This window comes from Podarcis liolepis (assembly GCF_965112155.1).
Source record: "Podarcis liolepis genome assembly, chromosome: 7".
Taxonomy (NCBI): Eukaryota; Metazoa; Chordata; class Lepidosauria; order Squamata; family Lacertidae; genus Podarcis; species Podarcis liolepis.
In genome coordinates this window covers 44,377,940-44,400,833 of record NC_139561.1, presented here as the reverse complement: position 1 = coordinate 44,400,833, position 22,894 = coordinate 44,377,940, and the positions used below count along the sequence as shown (strand labels likewise).

Here is a 22,894-nt window from a genome sequence, read left to right as displayed (position 1 = left end):
TTTGTTCTCCCATCTTGAATAACACAATCCCCACCCCCACCACCACCATAGATGCCCTGAATCTGCACAATTCCTTCCCGTTTTCCGTTTCAGATTCACACGTAGACGTATGTGGGGTACAGCTGTAGTGTGCACAGAAAGGCTAGTGATCCAGTTGGTTTCCAAAAGGCCAATCCTGCAGCCTTTGAGAGCTAACCCCAATGAAACACCCATTTCTACTAGCATTTCATACAGAATCATAGAGCTGTTGAGTTGGAAGGGTCCCAAAGGGACATCTAGTCCAACCCCCTGCAATGCAGGAATCTCAACTAAAACATCCAGGAAAGATGACCAACCTCCAAGGGGTCCGTTCCACTGTCAGGCAGCTCTTCCTGATGTTTAATCAGAATCTCCTTTCTTGTCATTTGAATCCATTGGTTTGGGTTCTATCTTCCAGAGCAGGAGAAAACAAGCTTGCTCCATCGTCCAGGTGACAGCTCTTAACATGTTTGAAGATGGCTATCCTATCTTCTCTCGGTCTCCTCTTTTGCAGGCTAAACACACCCGGTTCCCTCAACCATTCCTCACAAGGCTTGGTTTCCAGAACTTGATCATTTTGGTTGCCCTCCTCGCACACATTCCAGCTTGTCAACATCCTTCTTAAATTGTGGTGTACATAATGGATTGTAACTTACCCACACCTGTGGGGCTAATGTCACATCTTCACCATACAGTTAAAGCACACGGCTGCCCCCAAAAGAATCCTGGGAACTGTTGTCTGGATGTGACCTACGAGGGTGGAACACCTACCCTGCAAACAGGAGCCCAGCTTCAATCCCTGTCCTTATAAGATGCCATGAGCCATGTCTGAAGGGTACAGGCCAGTGTTGTGAACAGCCAGAGGTGACAAAGAGGGCAGAGCAACAGAAAGGAGGTAGGGCCTAGAGGAAGACGGAAAGGCCAGATAGGGAGCCCAGCAGGGCCACATACAGCTCCTGGCCCAGGGCTCCTTTACCCAAAGTTAAAAGGCTCTCAAGGCAGCAGGACTGGGGGAGGGTGGGAATAAAAGCTCCCCCCAAGACCTCCTGGAGCATCAATATGGAGGAAGCATTGCTATGCGAGGTGGACTTCAGGGGAAAAGCTGTAGCTCAGTGGCAGAGCATCTGCTTTGCATGCAGGTGGTCCCAGGACCCACCCCAATAGCATCTCCAGGTTGGGTTCCCTGCCTGAAACCCTGAGGGGGTCAGGGCCCCACCAATGCCCCCCCCAAAGCAGTGAAATCCTTCCTCATTCTTTTTTGAGCACAGAGCACTTTTCTTGAACTTCTTTTAAGGGACTGCAGAAAAGCAGCATTGTGCAGAGCATTAAACCATTAGCCGCTGGAGATAATGTTCCCCTCCTGCAGGGCAGGTCCCTTGCGACAATAACCATCTCCACGGCTGATGGATATCCTGCCCGTCAAGAGGCGCCGGCTGCTGTTGGCGCCAGGCCCAGGGGGGCTTGTCCTTCCCTTCCTCACTTGCTCTCAGTCACTCTTCCCGTGATCAGGGATCCTGCTCTGCCGTATGGCACCGTGGGGAACAAAAGCAACACTTGGTTGTAAAGAAAGCCAAGGATATTGCTAGGTGGAGACAAAGGGGGGCTATTTAAGCAGGAAGATGCTGACCTGTGCCCCAGTTCTGGTTTCAAATGGTGTTTATTGAAAATAACAACAATAATACTGAAATATAATAAAAATCAGGCCACTAAAAAAGAACGCAAATTGAATCTACAATTCAATGCTGAGTGAATTCCTGCGATTAAATAGTGAAAACACCCATTGATGCTCCTTCTCTAGGTTTATATATCAATTCCAAAACTGAGCAAATGAGTCCAATTTTGTTGCAAGAGTTCAGAAGAGTTAGTCCTTAGCGGCCCATTTGACCCTTGGAAGCAAAAACTACTATTTCCAGGGAATCTATTTTGAAGCAGCTATATGAACACATGAAGCTACCTTAGTCCTGAGCTAGTTAACACCCAGACTTGAGTCTGTCTCTGACTTACAGCAGAGGGGCTTTCCCAAGTCTATTCCAAGATGTTTAACTGGAGACACCAGGGATTGAACCTGCCATCATCTGTCTGCTAAACACACACGTGGCCTGCCACTGAGGGATGGGTCTGCTACATTGACTATCCAAGATCTCAGGTGCCTGAGGTACTTTTAACAGGAATAGCTGGGGCCAGAACCTGGGCTTTTCTATAGGCAAAGCAAGTGCCAGCATGTACAGCTATGGCCCTTTCCTTGAAGATGTGGTTGTGGGTTAAGATCCGTTTATCATGCAAGCAATAAAACATCTGCAGCTGCTGTACTAGGATTGAAGTAGACTCAACCTGAAGTTAACAGGACAAAAATCAGCTTAAACTCAGGCATGCAAATCCTCTAGCCAGTCCCAGATTAAGGGTCTTGGCTAATACTCAGATCCAGTTGCTGAAAAATAACAACTAATTAAAAGTGCTTGCTTATTTAAACTTGTTTAAGGGTTAAATAATCTTGATAGGGGCAGTTTTTCTAATTCCAATGAGAAAAGTTCTTTTTAAGAAATGAGGAATTCTTAAGACATTGTGAATGTTTATAAAATATGGTTCTGACAGCACAGTCAGTCTGAGAAAAAAAGTAAAAAGTTAATGTCTTATGAACCAGATGATGAACCTTGTGGGGCAGATTCAAGGCCTCTTCCAGCCCCCACCCCACCCACAGAGCTCCTTCTCCTATAAATTTGAAACCAGGGTTACTAAGCTTTATTTCTGCACTCTACAAGGAAAGAAATTAGGCAACGATCTGGGAGGAAATTCAGTCCATGCATTTGGTATGGTGACGTGACGGCGTACTAAAGCCAGCATGATACAGCTTTCTAAGCATGAAGAATGTCTGGCTTGATGTTGGCACACCTGTCAGATGCAGAACAAGATGGGAGCTTGGTACATCCTGGCTCAAAAAGTTTCCCATCTTCAATACTGCCCATTAAAAAGGAGAAAGCATCCTAACAGACAAAAGAACCTTTATTTATAAAACCTGCCGAAATGGTTAAGTCCCAGTTCCTGGTCTGATGATGGGAGCGGCAAACAGGAGCCTCCTGAAACTCTCAAACATTTAAGTATCAAACTCAAAGCTTCCAACAAGAATAGCCAAGTTTTTAAGCACCTGGTGCCTCTAATCCACCAACTCCCTCAGAGTGGCCCACCCAAGCCTCTCCCATTTCCTTTCCTCTTCCTGCTTCCCCTTCTTGGAAGGCATCCCTGTGCCAACCAGGGCTAAGTTCACAATATCACAAGGGAACATCCTCCAGTCCCAAAGCTCCAACAACCTGTCACAAAATCAGCAGGAGTGGATGAGGGAGAGGGAGAGAAGCGCTTGCAGGGCCAGAGGTGGCCTTCTAATCCTTGTAGCTGCAAACTGCTCCCTTACAGCCAATTCATTAACATGCAGAAAGCCAAGTGGTAGTTTCCGCTGAAGATGGAGAATTGCATGTTTACACAACAGCTGTCCCAACGTTCATTGAGGGGCAGGCAAGACCTCGCTAGGCAGACCCTTCATGGAAGGCCTTTGCCATTGCATGCCCCACTTTCACCATCTTCTTCTCTTTGGCATCAGGGCCCATCTTCTGGCGGGCCAGTTTCACCCAGTATTGCTCTGTCCGGGAGAGGTAATCTGTGTACTTTTCATCAGGCTGCACAGCGGGGTGATCTTCCTCTGCTGCAGAAGGCAGGAAAGGAGAGGGAGAGAGAGAAAGTGCAATGAGGAGCAGAGCAGAGAGGACCACCTGGTCTCTTCCAGGTGTAGCACTCCATAGACAAAAAAGATGCTGCACAAAGAATGCGTAATATCCTATGGCAACTCTACTAAAATCCCCAACAAATCTCCACTTCCTTACAGATGAAGCTTGAACTGCACAATTCGTTGCCAAATCCACTTAACAAAAAGTCAAGCAGATTACATTAAAGCATTTGGCATGCAAAGTCAAGCGGAGACAGGAAACATAAGCGTCTCCTTTCCAGCACATCTGAGAACACAGGTGCTCTTTTCCAGTTCTTTTCTGGGCAACTACCTTCATCCTCGCCCTCAGCATCGTCAGAGTCCTCTTCTTCATCTTCTTCCTCCTCGTCCTCCTCGTCTCCTCCCTCTGCACCTTCCACATCTCCCTCGTCATCAGACTCCGAATCTTCAAGCCATTCCTGAGTTTCTGCCGCAGCCATTAAAATTCACAGGTATAAAAGGGAATACAAAGTTAGCAGCAGGAACGGCAGCTTACCCTCTGGCCACTTTATCTAGAATTTCATCACCATCAGGGGACCAGCAGCAACTCTTTATATACCTGGGTTTACAGTGGCGGCTGTCTAGGGCAAACAGGAGGTTGCCAAGGCAAGCTTGAGACTCATTGTCTCTAACTTTCAAAATTAAAAATACGAACCTAGACTGGGGCTCAGGTACCCAGAGAGGGAGAAGACCTCCTCAAAGCTTAGAGTGAATGGGGAGTTGATTAACCATCAAGCAGGAGGGAAATGGGATCAACCTCACTTGAAAAGCAACACAGCCAGATGCACTGAGCCCACAGCAGAGTGGGAGAGCATCTGCTTTGTATGCAGAAGGCCCCTGGTTCAATTCCTGGGACCTCTATGTTGGGCTGGAAGAGAACCATTTGAACCCCTGAAAAGTCTCTGCCAGTCAGTGCAGACACTACTGAGCTACACAGACATATGGCAACTTCCTATGTTCCTAGAAGCCAGGGAAAAGACCAGCTAGGCAACTGTACAGCTTTTGGCGAATGCTGAAGATGCACGACTTTATTCCGGCCTTTGACAGCTGAGATGCGTGTGCTTTCAGGGCCAACCTGTGACTGTAATCTGCTTTTAATTCTGAATTTTTAATTGTTGTAGCCCACCCTGAGACCTGCCGGTGAAGGATGGGCAATGCATTTAATTAATGGTACAAATAATAATAATCAGTCAACACAGCTGCCTGTGTCCAGGTATCGTGGAAGGCTTGTGAGCAGCAGAGGCTGAGATTTGTTTTACTTTATTTAAAGGAGTCATATCCTGCCTTCCCCCTAGGAGACGGCACTGAAGGCAGGTAGCAACCTTATTTACATGACTGTGATTAGCTGGGATTCCTGCATTGCAGGGGGCTGGGCTAGATGACCCTTGGGGATCCCTTCCAACTCTACAGTTCCGTGGTTCTATGACAACGGTAAGTGGAAAAACGAAGTGGAAAGACCTGTGGGATAACTAAGAGGAGTTTGTGGCTGGTGCCTGGAGCTCTGGGCAACTGGGGGTTGCCAAAGGCACTCAGCCTAAAAAGGAGTTCAACACACAGACATGACGACTTTGGTGGGATTAAGACAAAGGTTTCAAGGTCCAGACACAAATGAGGCCAGACAACTTAGAGCCAAAGGGCATGGAAAAAAAGGTTTTCCCGGGGATTAAGCCAGGCCAAAATTAGACTTTGTGTGTGCACACTTGATGAAATCCAACGCTATTCACAGCCCCAAGAATTAAAAACAGCCTCGGCTGCAGGCTGCATCCCCATCACCTGTCTAATTTGCCAGCCTAAATAGGCTTTTGTCCCCAGTCAGCTGCAGTCGTGTAGTAAAATTAAACACGGCAGCCCTCAGATTTCTAGGAATAGTTTCCAATGCCCAGGAGCTTGATGAGATTGTTATACAAAAGGCTTTCCTGAAGTTCTGACTGTCTGCTGAAGCCTGTGGATGCTCCACATGCTCCCACTGGTTTTGTGTCAATGCTCAGTGTCTGGCACTGAATCAAGTATTTTAAGAATAAGGGCTTTCTCTTAAGTTTCTAGTCCTTATGTTTGCAGAGACAGGCTGGTAAAAAAATACAATGTGGGTAGTGCCTAGTGAAATTTCAGAAGTCATGTTGGATGGGAAGCAGCAGCAGCAGCAGCAGCAAAGCTTGCAGCTCACTGGAATTCGTCGTGGAAAGGAGTTGACAAATACTACAGAATCAAAGCCCTAGCAACGGAGGATGTTTTGTGTTTGTGCCTCCTAGGTAGCTGTTCTATTTAAATCAGACAAATGAACAAAGCGTGCATATTTTCTGTGCAATACAGGTAAATAAGAGCCTGCAGGATCAGGCCTGTGGCCCATGTAGTCCAGCATCCTGTTCTCACCTTGGCTGACCAGATGCCTGTAGGAAACCTGCAGGCAGGATCCCGCTAACTCCAATTGCTGAGTCAAAGTCCTAACCCAATTAAGGACCTGATCAGATGGAAAGCCTGTCATCTATTGGTAGAGTTGTGAAGAGGGTGGCAATTACTGTGTTATTTTATTCTTCTGGCCAGTGTTGTAGATTTTGCTTCTGCTGCCAAGTGGGTAAGGGCAAGGAGTCAGAACACCAGTGTCTGATCCCTGGCTCCAATAGCTTTTGGGATTTCATCAGGCAGCACCAATAGGCTTTCCAGAAAGCTTCGACCATAACGATTAGCAACTTGTTGTTGTTGTTGTTTTAAAAAATAAACGCAAGAGAATTTGAATTCTTAACATCAACAAATGTTGCAATTGCCCAGCGTAATGGCAGAAATACAGAACAGAAAGCTGGCTGCAAGAGCTTGAAGCAAAATATGGTAAGTGGCTTCAACTTACTTGGGTCCATCTCCACGAGGACCTTCCATTCTTCCATCTTGTGGAGGTCAATAGCATAAAGGTCGTTCAGAGTGAACTGGCGGTCGCCCACCTCAAACATCCCTCCGTAAACATAGAGCACCCCGTGCTTGACTGCCAGCATGGCGTTTGAGCGTGGGCATGGCTCCACCTGCTGGCCGGAGGCCTCATCACCCATGCCATCCTCTTCATCCTCCGACTCAGGATCCTGCAGCTCCAGCTCAGGGGCCGAAATCACCTGCTTGATAGTCATGATGGTCCCATCCTCTGCCACCACCTCTTTGATGATCTCCACCGGGCCCGGAGGGAGCCGCTCCTCACTCTCACCAGCTTCACAGCCAGTCTTTGCCGCAGGCCCTCGACGCCGCTTCTTCTTCTCAGTCTTTGGGCCCTGTTGAGGTTGGAGGGGAGGAAGAGAAACACTTTAATGGAAGCAGGCCGGAGCCCAAAAGCAAAAGCCTGCACAACTTCTGAAAAGCAAAGCAGAACAGACAGCTGCCACCTTCCTGACAAACTGATGAAATTTGGCAGGAATTGGTTCGTTATCCAGTGTGCTCTCCCTCAACCTCTCCACTTCTGTTGACAGGGAGCTGACCTGTGCCACAGTGCCAGGACTGTACCATTCAGAAATGGACTGTACCACTTTAAAATGCAGGTGGGAATTGCATGATTGAATTTTTTAACAACAACGCTGATGGTCGCACTGGGGTGTAGGCTTGGCTGGAGGCTCTCCCCTGGCGTGCTAGCTTTCCTTTTTAAGGACTTTGTGGTGACACACAGGGATCATTCAAACACACAACTCCCAACCTGCTTTCTGAAGTGGTACAATCCACGTGGGATGGCAACACCTGCATTTTGCTGAATGGGCAGATTAGTCCACTGTGATGACTGCAAGTGATCATTATCTATTTTGCTTTATTCATTAATTGCATTTTTATCCCAGCTTTCCTCCAAGCTTGCAATGACGTGCATAGTCATCTCTCTTTTATCATGACAACAACTCTGTGAAGTAGGTTAGGCTGAGAGGGAGAGATTGGCCCAAGCTTCATGGCTGAGTGGGGATTTGAACCCTGGTTCTCCAGGTCCTAGTCCAGCATTCTAACCCCTGCACCACCCAGGCTCAATTCTCTATGTTATAATGGGTCTGCATGGGTTGAATTGTACTGCAGGTGAAAATATGTAGGGTCTTTTCTTTCTTTTTTTCAGTTTGCCTTTTTTTATTTGGCAACTTTGTGGTGTTCGTGCACACATCCCAGTCTCCTCTGCAAGGCCAGGGAGCTTGTAAACCAAAAGGCGAAACCCTCAGAACTTGCACAGGGCTCTGAAGTGCTCAGAGCACTTTCGCCAACATTTTGCACTTGTTGCAATTCTTAACAACAACCCTGCAAGGCAGGGCAGCATGATTATCTCCACGTTGCAGATGAAGGCAGAGCTGGTGGCTAAAGGCTGCTGAGCAAGAGTAACCCCACGTTTAAGAATCTTTCCAGACCTTTAGCTGTCCAGGAAACCACCGGTTCTTTGCCAAGTCGTAGAAATAAATATCGTTAAAGAAGTCTCCTTCAAGGTCCTCCTCCTCTTCCTCATCGTGGACCCCACCAAAGAGAAGGGACCGGTTGCTGGGACCCACAGCCACCGAGAAACCAGACCTGGGGGTCGGCTTCACCCCTGAAGAACTAATCCGAGCCCAGGTCCACTTGTCTAGGAAACATGAAAGAGAAAAGGAGTGCTTCTTTTTTTTAAGGTGGACAGCATTTGCAAATCACAGGCAAAGGGAAACATCCTGAAGTCTAAGGTCAGCAGAATGTGAGCAGAGTGCCACCTTGGAATGAAAAGCAAGACATTAAATCCTGCCTCTACTCCTCTGTCCACCCCATACCTCTGAAATGGCAGCTCTGTCACCCATCCACCTGCTTCCCCCACCATCCTAAGAGCAAATAGCTCCAAAAATCTCATATAAGTAAGCTTAGCCACTACACTGAGAATCGAACCCAGGCCAGGCCCAGCTTCCTATGTATGGAGTCCAGGCAGCCCTGAGCCCTTCTGCTTACCTGAGCTTTCAGCCTTCAACAGGAACAAGTCTGTATGAAGAGTGCCCTTGTCAACGTCTTTTTTAATTCGCTGTAGAAAAAAAAAGAAATGTTTGATATATATTTTAATCTAGCTATCTATCCACTTCTTAAATAAAGGAAAATCAAAGTGGGTGATATAAAAATGGTACAAAATTTCCATTAAAAACTAATAACTAAAACAGATTTTAAAACTGTGAATATAATAAAACTGTTTTTTTTTTAAAAAAAAACACAAACAGATTTTTAATACAAGGTGTACATCATATGTCTTAATATGTCTGAATGGGCTTGCCTACATATACAAATTTTTACAAAAGGCTTTCCTCTGCAAGCCTGGAACAGAGTTTACTAAGGCACAGAAAGACTGAAATGCAAACAAGGCTACAGGCTAAAGAATAACCACAGCATCTTCTACGACTTTTAAGGAGTTCAGAAAGTGCTTCACGTGCGTTATCCTGTAATCCTTACAACAGCCCTTTAGAAAGAGAAGATAAGGCAGGCTGGTGGCTTTCCAATATCTGGTCTGCATCACGCAGAAGGTGTAACAGGCTTGCTGAGAAACCTAAGAGCCGCCTGCTTGGTCAGGTCCATCTAGTTCAGAATCCTGTTCTCACAGTGACCCTCAGAAGGACCTGAGCACAAAAGCTCTCTCTCCTCCTGCACTTTCCAGCAACTGGTATTCAGCATTCCTGCCTCTGGAAGCAGAGCAGAGCCATCATGGCTAGCAGCCATCAATAGCCTCTCCTCCATGGATTTGTCTATCCTCTTCCAATTTGATGGCCATCCCTGTCTCCCGCAGGAGGGTGTTCCATAGTTTATGCTGCATGAAGAAGCACTTTTTTTATCTACACTAAATCTTCCAACACTCAGTGGATGCCCATGAGTTCTAGTGTTATGAGAGAGGGAGGGAAACTGTTCTCTATCCATCTTCACCTAGATTAATCTCATCTCTTACACACCTTTTCTCTAAACTGAAAAATCTCAAACACTGCAACCTTTCCAGCCTAGGGGAGTTGCTCCACCCCTTGAACATTTTGGTTGCCCTTTTCTGAACCTTTTCAAACTCTGCAATATCCTTTCCGAGGCGAGGTGACCAGAACTGAACACAGTATCTCACACCCAAATGTGGTTGTTCTCTCTAGAATGGGCAGGAATTAAAAGGATGCAGATTTTGGCTTAGCATTGTAAAGGCAAGATTTCTGCACTGAGGGTAGGACCAGATGACCCCCAATTACCCTTCCAGCTCTACGGTTCTGTATGCTACAACAGGTCTCAAGCAAGTGTCAACACACAACAGACTTGTGATTCCACCTGTGGAACCCGACCCATCAACGTGGAGCGTGGGAACAAAGATGGCCTTCACATATGACTTTTAATGATAAGGACCAGAATCAAGGCTTTTGGCATTTTCAAAGGGTGGCGCTCTTAGACATGTTTCAAATTGCACCATGTCCCGTGCAAAAAACACCCAGCGAGATCTCAGACCTGGTTAAGACAATCCCACTGCACACAGCATCTTGCAAAGGGAGCCAGTGTGGGGCAGTGGTTAGAGTGCTGGACTAGGACCTGGGAGACCAGGGTTCAAATCCCCGCTCGGCCATGAAGCTCACTAGGTGACCTTGGGCCAGTCACTCTCCCTCTCAGCCCAACCTACCTCACAGGGTTGTTGTGGGGATTAAATGAGGAGAGGAAGAACCATATACGTCTACCTGAGCTCTTTGAAAGATGTGGGATATACGGTAAATGCAATAAATTCATTAAGACTGTAAGATCTTGCTAAGGCTATATAGGCTGCCAACGTACCTGGGTGTCTCCTGGTGTCAAATCCCCAAAAGAGGAAGCGGGGAGTTCCATAAGCCCATATACTGCAGGCCAAAACTAAGAAGCAGCTTGAAGCTAGGCACTACAAGGCCTTTCCAGCTCCATGCTGGGAAGAGCAGAGTCAGGCAGGTAACAACATTGTTACCCCACTTGAAACCACATTACCCTTGTCGCAAACCACCAAGTATTTATTTAAAAACACCCACAGACACCTTGCACGCTTTGTGGTTTGTAGGTTGGTGCAGATATTGGGAATAGGAGAAAGCAGGAAAGGGGCAAATCACTGGTGCCTTGCAAGAAAGGAGTTCCTATTTTCTGCATTCAAGCAGGAGCTCCAACCTTTTTGAGCCAGGGGACAAATCTGAACTTTTGAGAAAGTGCTGTGGGTGCCAGGCACAAAATGGCTGCCGGGGCTGGGGGCTGGCATATAACAAAATGGCTGCTGCGGGGGTGAAGCAGGTCACAAAATGGCTGCCACATCTAAAAGAGCAGGAAAAAAGAAAAAGGATCACAAAATGGGGCAGGCACCTACATATGTCAGCCGCTGCTGCGCTTGCTCACCGGGACAAGCTTTTTGCCCCTCTCTGCCCTCTGTGGGTACATGTAGGCAACCCCTGAAGCAGGTGAGCATCTGCACAATTGGAAATCCAAGCAGATCCCAACCAATATGGCAGAACACACTAATGAGAAAGTCAGAAAGTAAAAGTAAAATGAAGAATGAACACAGGAGAGCAGCCCCCGTTTCCTTCCAGACAAACGGGATCAAAAGAAGGGGGTGGGCGATCGCAACAGTCTAGCTTTCTGCTCATGCTATTAGACATCTTCATTATGTCTCCCCTTAATTTCTAACATGTAGTGCACAAGCCAGCAGAGCAGAGCTGAGCAGCCACTCAGATCTGCGTTTAGTGACTTCCTTGAGGCTTGCCCTCAACCCAACCTACCTCCTGGGGTTGTTTTGAGGCTTAAATTAAACAGCATCCGGTGGGTGCCATCGCTGCCGCAGCTCCAAGATAGGCAAGTTTATGAAACCAGGGAAAGAGGTCCTTGTCCTCGCTGGGCGTTATTCCAGACGCAAAGCTGTTATTGTTAAGAATATTGATGATGGCACCTCTGACCGCCCCTACAGCCACGCTCTGGTGGCTGACATCGATCGCTACCCATGCAAAGTGACAGCAAGCATGGGCAAGAAGAAGATTGCCAAGCGTTCCAAGATCAAGTCCTTCGTGAAGGTCTACAATTACAACCACTTGATGCCTACCAGATACTCCGTTGATATTCCCCTTGACAAGAACGTTGTCAACAAGGATGTCTTTAGGGACCCTGCGCTGAAACGCAAAGCCTGGCGGGAGGCCAAAGTGAAATTTGAGGAGAGATACAAGACGGGCAAGAACAAGTGGTTTTTCCAGAAGCTCAGATTCTGAGTGGCATGCATTTGCACCAATAAATATTTTTGAAAAGCCAAAAAATAAATAAAAAAATTAAGCAGCATCCTTCCTAGAGCTCCCAGGGATAGGGCAGGAAAGAAAGAGGCATTGTGGAGTTAGCACTATAGCCACAGTCTAGTTATCCACTAGGAAAGGCAACATCAAGGCCTCCATTCCATACCCTTGAATGATGAAGCAAACAGGAAGGCAAAAGAGATGAGACTGGAGAGGCTCAAAAGGCGATGTCCCTCTGGCTGTTCAGATGCAACAGCTACTAATGAGATCTGCTTCCAAAGGAGGGAAGTCGTACATTTTCTGTACAAACTGCAACAGAGCCCAACTTAGGGGATGTGAAGCTGAACGGGAACATTTTCACTTTAAGAAGCCTTGACCACCCAAATGTTCAGTCTGCTTAACCAGACTGAGGCTCAGTGGCCAAACTTCTTGCAGTTCAACAAGTTTGCTGAATGACTTGGGGCACAGAGTGATCACCCCACCCCCCACCATGTAGGAAATCTGAGCCACATGAAGGGAGAGCTGTCCCGGAAAACAACCAGCCCTGAGTGTGTGTCTTCAGTTATGTGGACATTGCTACAAATGATCCAGAGCCCCAACGAAACACAGATAAGAGAAGCTAGCCTATTCCTTGCAAACTCACTCTTAGTCACTCTAAGGAATATGGAACAGGGAACTAAGCAAGTCAATGTAAAAGGCACCACTTACCTGCTTGGAGTAGCCTCCATAGACGAGGATGTTGCCTTCAGGAGTGGTAGCTAGATGGCAACCAGACCTTGGAGCAGGGGCAATCCCGGAGGGAGTCAGCTTGGTCCAGGCAAACGTGTCCAGGTTAAAGGCATAAACATCGTTGTAGTAGATGTAATCTCTGATTGGAACAAAAGCAGCAGGCAGAGGTACTGATAAGGCGCATGGTCTGAAAGCACGTGAACCTTGTTGAAGCTAAGCAGGACTGTGTCTATTGATTATCGGACAACCTGCCTCTTGGAGGCACTAAGCTGGGGCACGTGCCCACGTCACTGGCACTCCCAGAGATTGCAATGTACACCTTATCCTTTGGAAGGCAGAGAAAAATGTATAAGCACATGAAACTTATCAGGAAGTCTCTTGCTTCCTAAAGTTGCTGTCCCTGGTGCTGAATGTCCAAAAATCCTTACTCTCTGACATGTAGGTGACAAGTAAAAAGGAGTCATTTCTGGAAGCAGATTCCTGAAAGGAACCTCTCTGAATTCCACTGTTTCTTTCTTTCTTTTTTTAATGGTGCTCCAGTCTAGCTTCCAGAATACACTCCAAGCTTGGCTTTAGATGCAACTTGTAAGACATTGAGAACATGGAGCAATGCAAAGGCACATCTAGTTCAGCATTCAACTTCCCACACAGTGGCAGATCAAATGTCCCAAAGAAGCCCACAAACAGGGCATGAGTACCTTCCACACTGTATGCCTCTGCTACCTGACATTTAACGGTATACGTCAACTGAACATGGAGGCTCCATACAGCCACCATGGCTAAGAGCTATTGATAAATCTGTCTTCCAGCAATCAGCACAATCCACTTCAGCATCTGTGTAAGCAAGTTTACACAGAGAATCCCAAAGTTTCTTGCATGAAGGTGGACTTCCCTTTGTCCATCCTGGATTTACAGCTGGTCAGTTTTGTTGGAGTTATTTCTAATGTTATGGGGGGAAAGAGACGACACTTTTCTGTGGCCACGTTCTCCAACCCATTCCATCACATGACAAACCTCCACAATGTCCCTAGTCCCTTAATTGACCTTCCTCCCTCTTCCTCCCCACCTCCAATGAAAGGGAGTTCTGCAGCAGATCCGTCTCTCCACAAGCCCTTGCCATCAACACATGGCACACTGTGGAAGAAATGAAGTCCAATGACTGGAGATCAGCTGACAAATGGAACTCCATTGACCAATGGAACTCCACTGACTGGCAGCGTTCAGAATGGGGCGCAATGAACAAGATGGATCTGAGGCAGGAATGGGGCAGCTGCTGTAGCCCTCCAGATATTATCCGACTCCAGCTGCACAGCCATTGCTGAAGGATGATGCGTACGGAGACTCTAGCAACATCTGGAAGGCCACAGGTGAGCAGCCCCTGGCCTAAGGTCTGCTGGGCCCGAGCCAACCCTTTCCAAGTGAACAAAAAGCACAGCGCTGACCGACCTTGCACTTTCGTGGAACCCTCCAAAGAGGATCAGCTGCCTCTTGCACACCACCATGCGGTGTCCGCTCCGACCCGAAGGGGCCCCAGAAGCCCTGAAACACAAGTGAACAGACTGAGCAGTGACTGGAGAAGGCCCCACTGTTTGCCCATCGTCAGTTTCTGCTTCATACCATTTGGGGGGGGGGACTGAGATGCCTCTGCTCCTCCACATGTTGCTGGACTCCAACTCCTGGCAACTCTTGCAGCCAGCAGGACCAATGGCCGCAGGGATGGTGGGAGTTAGGACTCCCAACTACACCAGAAGGGCCAGAAGTTGCCCAACCCCAATGTGGGGAACAAGAAGGTCTCTTTGGCTCACGCACCAGCTGCCTGTTTTTCTGTAGGCAACACACTTGCCCTCTTGGCTGACAAACTACTTCTCTCCCACCCCCACCCCTGCCCCTTTTTTATTTAGTAGAAACAAAAGCTCCATCTCCGCCTCCTCCTCGGGAAGAGCTCCAACATCTGTGCTGATGAGAAAGTCTGCGGGGGAGGCAGCCCGCCTGTGTTTCACTGCTCTCCTGACAGCGTGTCTGTGTGTAAATCAACTTTCTGCTACTCCCTCCTTCTGGCATTTCAATTGCAGTTTGCAGAAAACAAGAAAGAGAGGGTGGGCAAAAGAGGGGCCTAGGAGGTCTTGCTGACAACCCAGGGTCAGGCGGGGCTTCCGCAGAGGAGTGGCAGAGCCAGTGCATCACGCGCAGAAGATTCCAGGTTATTATTTATATCCTGCCTTTTCTCTCCAAGGGACTCACGGTGCTGTGCAGGGTCCTCCCCCTTTCTCATTTAATTCCCACAACAACCCTGAAAGGTAGGTTAGGCTGAGAGGCAGTGACTGGTCGAAGATCATGCTTGGTGAGAGTCAGGGATTTAAACCCTGGTCTCCCAGGTCCTAATTTGGCACTCTAACCACTACACCAGACTGCCATCTTCAGCTGATCAGATCTTAGGCAGGAGGACCTGGGAAAGTACTTTGCCCGAAACCTTGGAAAGCCTTTGCTTGTCCAAATGGTTGATACTGAGCTAGGTGGTCAGACTTGGAATAGAGCAGCTCTCTACAGAAGGGTATTTCTACTGTAGCTCAGGGGTAGAGCATCTGCTTTGCAGGCTGATGTAAAGGTAAAGGTACCCCATACGGGCCAGTCGTGTCCAACTCTAGGGTTGTGCGCTCATCTCGCTCTAGAGGCTGTGAGCCGGCGCCGTCCGAAGACACTTCCGGCTCACGTGGCCAGCGTGACAAAGCTGCTCTGGTGAACCGGCACCAGCGCAGCACATGGAAATGCCGTTTACCTTCCTGCTAGTAAGCAGTCCCTATTTATCTACTTGCACTTAAGAGTGCTTTAGAACTGCTAGGTGGGCAGAAGCAGGGACCGAACGACGGGAGCTCACGCCGCCGTGGGGATTCGAACCGCCGACCATACAATCGGCAAGTCCTAGGCACTGAGGTTTTACCCACAGCGCCACCCGCGTCCCTGCAGGCTGATGTACCCAGGTTCAATTCCCAGCAGCATCTCCCGGTAGTGCTGGGAGAGATTCCCTGCCTGAAACCCTGGAGAGCCATTCTGCTTGTCAGTGTGGACAATACTGAACTAGAGGGACCAACAGTCTGAATTGGTGCAAGGCAGCCTCCTGTGTTCCTGCATGTTCATATAAACACCAACAGACAGTTTCATGTTTTAAATATTTCCTCCAGGTAGGAAAAGGTGATCACATATGGAAGACTGCATTGCCTATTTGCCAACCAGGTAAATTCACGCTTTGTGTTGTCACAATTTCCTAAACGCTCTTCAATATTTGAAGATGCTCTACCTTTCCAATCAGTTGGGATCAGAAAGCAAAGACTCGCTTTGCCTACCCACTTATCACACCCCTCTACTAAGGTTGGGAAACATCTGTGCCCCCCCCCCAGACACTGTCGGACTCCAACTCTGGCCTGCCCCAGCCAGCTGATGGGAGTTGGGAGTCCGACAACATCTGGGAAAGGAAAAAAGAGACGTTTCCCAGGACTGGATTCTGGCAGTGCTGCTGCTCAAGGAGACAAGCAGCTTATGCATTATGCCACACCTCACTTACTTTATTTGCTCCCAGGTCTTGCTGGCCAAATGCAAGACCCAGAGATCTTTGTAGTGGTAAAACTGCTCCCCATCTGGTGAAGCAAACTCCCCGCCAAACACCCAAAGCTGTCCACCACCCTGAGCTACCACCACAGCCTGCCAAAGAAGGAGAGAGAGAGAGAAAGTTAGGGAAAGTTTTGTGTGATTTTCAACATGTGCAACACATGAACAGCCTCCCTCATTAAACCTTACCAACAGCACTGTGCTTACCCCCCATTTTACTGTCAGGACAACCAAGGCCAAGGCTCTATGTGTACAGGTCATCCAGAGTTTGCAGATCTGAACCCGCTCCAAGCAGAAATGGTAATCCTAGCAATGGGTAGAGCAATTCCTTTCCTGACAAAGCCAAGCCTGTGACTTTAATAGCTGAAGGGGTGGGGGGGGGAGAGATGGCCTGATTGTGGAGGTTTCACAGTTGAGTGGTGGCAGATGGGTCTTATTGCCTCAACTCCTGGGGTGCATTTGGGCTAAAGCCTTCAGAATCCCTTCGTAATTCAGAATGGATACCAAAGGATAACAGTGTCACAAGGAGTGGAATCTAGATGTTCTACAAAGTAATTTAGCAGACAGGACTTTTTTCCAAGAGTGGCCCCTCAAGAGGAATCCCAAGGAATTCCCTGCCTCAAGAGATACATCTGGCTCTCTCCTTGTCATCCTTGCACCAGACCTTGTGAATATTTCTTTTTCTACGAGCTTTGGGGTAGAAAAGTTGGTGGGGGGAGGGCGTTAGTACTGCTGCAGTTGCCTTGTGCTGAGATTGCTGGATTGAATGAAACAGTATTTTTATGCTTTGATCTGGGCCAAACGGTGCAATGAATGTATGCAAAAGTGTACTGCAACTCCAGGCCAGTGGTGGCCTACAGTAGTTGGATGGTGGCTCAAAAACAGATCACATGTAACCCAAAGGTAGGTCACACAAAGAAGTCTAGAAGGATTTTCTGCTGCTGCTGCTGCTGCTTGGTAGGGAGAGAGAAGGCATATCCAGTAAAACAAATTTAAAAACAGGTCCAGGTTGCAGGATGAGGTTAAGAGTGGGATCCCAGGAGTTGATCTGTACGGGTTGGAGAGTCCTGCTCCAGAGAATGGCTTGTTGTGGAAAATTACAGCTTGTTAAAGCACCATCTGCTGGACACTGTCATTTATGACAGGTAGAATTTTACAGAGAGAGCACACACACACACACACACACACACACACACACACACACACTATCCTTTTCTGAGCACCAGCATCAAACTCAGTGGGTTTCTCTAGCACCCTTCTTGCATACATGCTTATTTCCACATCTGATGCAAAAATAACCATGCAACTTTCTCTCTCTCTATCTACGTAAAAATGTAAGGCTGTCATTGCTGTCCCTTATTGGACGATCCGCAGTGCCACATCACAATCTTGGATTTGCATGAAGTCAGGGTGGGGCAGGGGAGGGGAAAAGAAGACAGGCTGCCCAACACAAGGGGCAGTGGCGCAGGAGTCAGAAGGGAGAGACACTGATGGGGAAAGTGGTTTTAAACAACAGCAGAAGTTTGAGTAAAGCAGGGGCAGAAGGAACTGAGAGGAAAATGGCCAAAGGGAGGAAGCATAGGGGTGAAGATAAAACCAGGACTGCAGAACCAAAGACAGAGGCGGCTTCAGAAATGGAGTTGGGACTGTGCGTAATAGTTGTATGAGTTGGGAAAGGGGATCCCTAGTGTGCATGTGTGTCTCTGTGCCTATATATTTATATGATTTTAAAGTTAAATATATGTTTTATTTTAAATTGTTAATACCTGCCCTGAAACCTTAAAGCAAACAACAAATAATATACTTCTACTCTGAGGCAACACATGGTATGATGCTGGTGAAGGAGGATGTCAGGAAGGCCTCTGCACCAGCTGTGTAACCCCTTCTGCTACTGCAAACCCTCACCTCCTAGAACTGCTTCCTGGGGCACAGCGTATTATTACCTGATGGGCACAGCGGCGTGGAGGGGGGTTGGGGATGTCAAGTTTAGCCCAGCTGTTCTTCCGAATGTTGTAAACAAACAGCTCGTTGTACAGGAACGTCTAGAGGAAGAGGAAGAGGAGGCAGAATCTTGCTAGAATATGTAGTTTACTCCACACACACACACACACACACACACACACTCCTTTTATTTATTAAAATACTTGTATATGGCAATTTAATAATAAAAAGCCCAAAGTGATTTGCCACAATTATATCTATACAATTAAAAAAAAACCACATCAACATTTATTTATTTGGTTTTTCGAATTAAAGTTTTACAATCAAATATCCAACATACATCATAAAAACAAGATTACAAAGAATCTCCTGGACTTGCCTCCCTGCTTTTGTGGGTCCTATCGTTAATCATTTCCTCCTGCATCTTTTATAGTAATCCAAGTCTTTTATATCTTCATCATATCCAGATTTCACCATTAAACTGCAAGTGCTATTCCAATCCTACTAATGATTTTAAACTGTAACCACATTATAATTTAAAATCATGGCTCTTATGTGTATACATAACCTAGCACTGAATTTTTTCCAGCAAACGTTTAAAGGTGAATGTAATCTAGAAGGCGCCCGATGAATCTTCACCAGTAACAGAATGCCACATCATCAATGCTGCTGAAGACTCAATTTCACATCGATGCCAAATGAGCTTTGGCAACTTGTAGAATGGTCAACACCACCCTTGCAGATGATCTCAATGATCAAGCCAGGATATAAGGGTTCAGGTGATCCCTAAGCTAACCTGGACCTAAGTTGCTCAGGCCTTTGCAAATTAATGCAAGGACCTTTAACCTGACTTGGTAATAGATGGGCACTCAGTTTCTTCTGTTAGTTTAGAGCAGGCATCCCCAACCTGTGGCCCTCCAGATGTTTTGGCCTACAACTCCCATGCTCCCTAGCTAACAGGACCAGTGGTCAGGGATGATGGGAATTGTAGTCCAAAACATCTGGAGGGCCAAAGGTTGGGGTGCCTGGTTTAGAGTCTACCCCATCCCTTAAGTCTTGGGAGAGGTACTGACGCCAAAGCATTATTTTAAAAGCTCCCACCAGGATTTCCATTTTCCAAGCTCTTTGAAGAGGGACAAGGACACGTCTGCACCCTAGTCAGTGCTCAGAGCTAAACAGAAATCTATTACATTCATAAAAGACTTCTAGTTACCAAAGCATGGCCTTTTTTAGGTACTGAGGGGTGAAGGTGCAACTCCTAGCAACTTTACCTACCTCAGAAGGGAATCCTGGCATTAAGGGGATAGGAGCTTGGGAAGACATGGTGGTAAAAGCCAAGCAGGCTCCTCCACAATGAGCAGACCTCCAAGAAACCGGTTGCCCCATGTTGAGAAATTATGGGCTGAAGGATGAAGCAGCAGAGGAACTGTCCGCTTCCCCCACTGCACCAGCCCAAAGAATGCTTTGTGCAGAAAGAGGGAGCGGTTGGGGGAAATGACTCAATTCCTATACTGCTAATTTGAGACCACAATCAGTCTGTGACCCAAATGTCTCTGCAAAATTCATAGTCTGGATGTACTCAATTTGGACAGAAAGGAGACCAGCTCCTTTTGGACAGCAGCAGGAGGGCTGTTCATGTGCAGAGAGGCCGAGGAGCTGAAGGAGATGCTCCAAATCTGTCTCCAGGAGTTATGAACTCCTAAAACATTGATGATGGCCAGGCAATCACTCTTGGCCCTTTTAATGGAACCTGCCATGCCTGTGGCAGCTGGGACGTCATTACAGCGGGCAGCATGGACAGGCAGTCCCATTTATTCTGGGACCCTGAATAGCTCCTCATTCCAATAAAATAATTTTGTGCAAAGTCACTGAAAGCAAAAAGTCAAGGCAGAGTTTATAAGCAGGGTGAACTGGAGTTAGGGCAGGGCTGGGGAGCCCATGGCCCTCCAGATGTTGCGGGAGTACAATGCCCATCACCCCTGCCCATTAGGCCACGCTGCCTGGGGCTGATGGGAGTTGGGAGCCTGGAGGGCAACCCCAGGTACCCTGGGTCAGGGAAGGGGGCAGGAGGATAGACAAAAGGATATACTTTACTTTTTTGCCATTGAAATATTCACCTCCAAAGAGGATTAGCTCATTGTTCTCAGGATGTGCAGACAGAGATGCGTTGAGCCTGGAGATGGAAAAGTGGGGCAGATATAAGAAGGGGCACAGACTGGGGAGCTGTTCCAAGCGTACCGTGCAAAAGTACTTTAGAGCTTTATATAACTCCATCCTGCAACGCCTATGGTGACATGCAAAAGCAGCCATTTTCTGAGACGTATGAAAGTGGTCACTATATTGATGACAGCTTAGATTCATTACTGTTGTCCATACTAACATAAAAAGAGGGGAAATATCAACACATTTAATTTCAAAATCAGAGTATCATTTATATCCCACCTTCCCCCCCACAAAGGAGCTCAAGGGGCTCTTCCCATCCTCATTTATTCCACACAACAACCTTGTGAGGCTGAGAGGCAGTTTGCAAAAACACCAAACCAATAGAAATACAAGAGCAAACACATAGCGGTTCTCCACCTGTGGGTCCCCAGATGTTATTGGACTACAGCTCCCATCATCCCTGAGCTCTGGCCTTGCTAGCTAGGGGTGATGGGAGTTGTAGTTCAACAACATCTGGGGACCCACAGGTTGAGAAAGGCTGCAAGAAAGTCTGAAAAGATTAAGACTATTAGGTAAAAACAAGCAAAAAATTTTTTAAAAAAAACATTAGTAGAAAAAATACCAGAGAATAAAGCCAAACGATGAGACCACTCTGATCTTTTAGTTATTCTGAATGCTGCACGATCAATGCTGGTTCCAGCAAGCCTGGTAAGATTATTAGGGGTTGTTTGTAGCCCACACTTCCAGGAAAATATGACCCCTGTGCACATTCTTACCTTGGGGAGGGCGGGGGGCAGCTTGTCTCAACCACTTGAGTCTTCTTAGCATCCAGTGTCTGGAATTCCGCTATCAGAGCTTCAAGATCCTCCTTTAAACAAAGAGACAGTCTGATCAAGAGCATTTCACAACCAGGTGCCCTCCTTATGTTGTTTGGACTACAACTCCCATCAGCCAGCACAGACTGAACCACAAGATCTAGAAGGAATTTCCCATCCTCAGATGATATGGGGGCTTATTCTATTACACTGTTCTCTCTCTTCTTGTTCTCTCTCACATAGTACTACCACAGCCCCCCAAACCTTTATTTTTAAAAGAGCTATAGCTTAGCAGCAGAGCATCTGCTTTGCATGCATAAGGTCCCAGGTTCAAACCCCAGCAGCACCTCCAGGTAGGGCTGGAGACACCCCCTGCCTGAAACACCAACATCACGGGAGGGGTGTTTCCAGTTACCCCACCCTTTGCCCTTGGAAGCCTTCTAAGCTGCTGCAAGAGGGGGGCACTGAGCAACACCTTGGAAGGAGTGCTTCTAGGACTAAGACAAAATGAAAAGCTCCTTTATTATTTCCACTATCAAACGCTGCGTGTTGTTTAAATAACCTTGTTCTATTTATAGTACCAGAAGGGGGTTTCTCTTATTATATTTGTTATTGTTCTATGTTATGAAACTGTTGCTGTGTTCTGCTATGTTACTATGAAATTGTTTGAAATGCATCCCTGTTGTTTTGTTGTAAGCCGCTTTTTTGAGCGTGATTTTATTTTGTGGGAAAGAGGCATACAAATAAAATGAATGAAACGAAACCTCTGGAAAGCTGCTGCCAGCCAGCACTGTGCTCAATGGACCAATGGTCTAACTCAGTATGAAGCAGCTACCTACGTTCGTATGAATTGCATTCCTTCCCCCCATCCCGCCCTATAGCTGATGCGCCTTTTTTTTTTTAGCGGGGTGGGGGCTGAAGGTTGCACAAAATTCAGCCAAGGGGGCTTTTCTTCTTTATCCAGGAAGTGCAGACCTGTTGAGCTTCTGCCTGCAACGAAGCACTTAAAGGCACAGGAGCCCTGGCGGGAGGGGGGCAGCTCAGCTTCCTCGCAGCCCTGTGGGCTCACCTGCTCCTTCTTGGCCCTCTTGGAGACTTTCTTTTCCATCTTGGCGGCTGTTTTCTCAGCCCCCTTCACCTTCTTCTCCTTCTTGCTCTTCTTGCCCATCTTTGCAGCAGGAGAGGCCGCCTGGCCAGCCTCTTCCCTCTGCGCGCAAAAGACACGTGCCCCGACCCAGCCTGGCCTTTTCCCAAGACCCCAAACAAAGGTCATTTCCTGCCGAGGGAAGGAGCAAAGGCGGCAAGCGGGATCCTTCTCATCCGCCGCAAAAACGAGACTATTGCCATCTGCTGGAAGGGAAGGCTCCCTGCCAGGCCTTCCGATCTGGAGAACAGACGAAGCGGGCTGGTTTGATGCAAGTCGGTGGCCGCTTATTCATAGCTGTCAACTTTCAGATTTGAAAATAAGGGATCAGCAGTCTCACCTGTCCCAGGGACAGTCTACGGAATATCTAACAATCCGGGATAGCAGCGGGAAGCAGCGGGAAACGGCGCTGGAATAAGGGAATTTCCCGCAAAAAAAGGGAAGGTTGACAGCTATGCGCTTATTCCATTTGCAAATGAAACTGTGCAAAGCGTCTTGGCAGCAGACACGGTTATCCTGGACGATACGGCTTGAAACG

General features: G+C 47.4%; 3 protein-coding genes across 3 annotated transcripts in view; 1 reads left to right on the top strand and 2 right to left on the bottom strand.

Moving 5' to 3' along the window:
* The window catches only part of LOC310711640 (farnesol dehydrogenase-like), a 241,642-nt gene that overhangs the window by 189,932 nt on the left and 28,816 nt on the right, over positions 1-22,894 (bottom strand). The window lies entirely within an intron of this gene.
* Positions 1,657-22,488, bottom strand: KLHDC4 (kelch domain containing 4). The gene is made up of 12 exons (XM_083513657.1): positions 22,282-22,488; positions 21,174-21,265; positions 20,329-20,407; positions 18,237-18,335; positions 16,250-16,386; positions 14,137-14,229; positions 12,670-12,829; positions 8,681-8,750; positions 8,122-8,330; positions 6,615-7,023; positions 4,065-4,199; positions 1,657-3,712 (listed from the first exon to the last, which is right to left on the bottom strand). The coding sequence occupies exons 1-12, from the start codon at positions 22,483-22,485 to the stop codon at positions 3,537-3,539; spliced, it is 1,863 nt and encodes a 620-aa protein (XP_083369783.1). The 5' UTR covers positions 22,486-22,488; the 3' UTR covers positions 1,657-3,536.
* On the top strand, positions 11,486-12,014 carry LOC310711664 (large ribosomal subunit protein eL27-like). The gene has a single exon (XM_083513880.1). The coding sequence runs from the start codon at positions 11,545-11,547 to the stop codon at positions 11,941-11,943; it is 399 nt and encodes a 132-aa protein (XP_083370006.1). The 5' UTR covers positions 11,486-11,544; the 3' UTR covers positions 11,944-12,014.

Coding starts and splice junctions, on each gene's coding strand:
- LOC310711664 (XM_083513880.1), top strand. CDS start 11,545: ATGAAACCAGGGAAAGAGGTCCTTGTCCTCGCTGGGCGTTATTCCAGA.
- KLHDC4 (XM_083513657.1), bottom strand. CDS start 22,485: ATGACCTTTGTTTGGGGTCTTGGGAAAAGGCCAGGCTGGGTCGGGGCA. Junction 18,336..20,328: donor AATATTTCAATGGCAAAAAA/GTAAAGTATATC, acceptor CTCTTCCTCTAG/ACGTTCCTGTACAACGAGCT. Junction 8,751..12,669: donor ATGGAGGCTACTCCAAGCAG/GTAAGTGGTGCC, acceptor TTTTTTCTACAG/CGAATTAAAAAAGACGTTGA.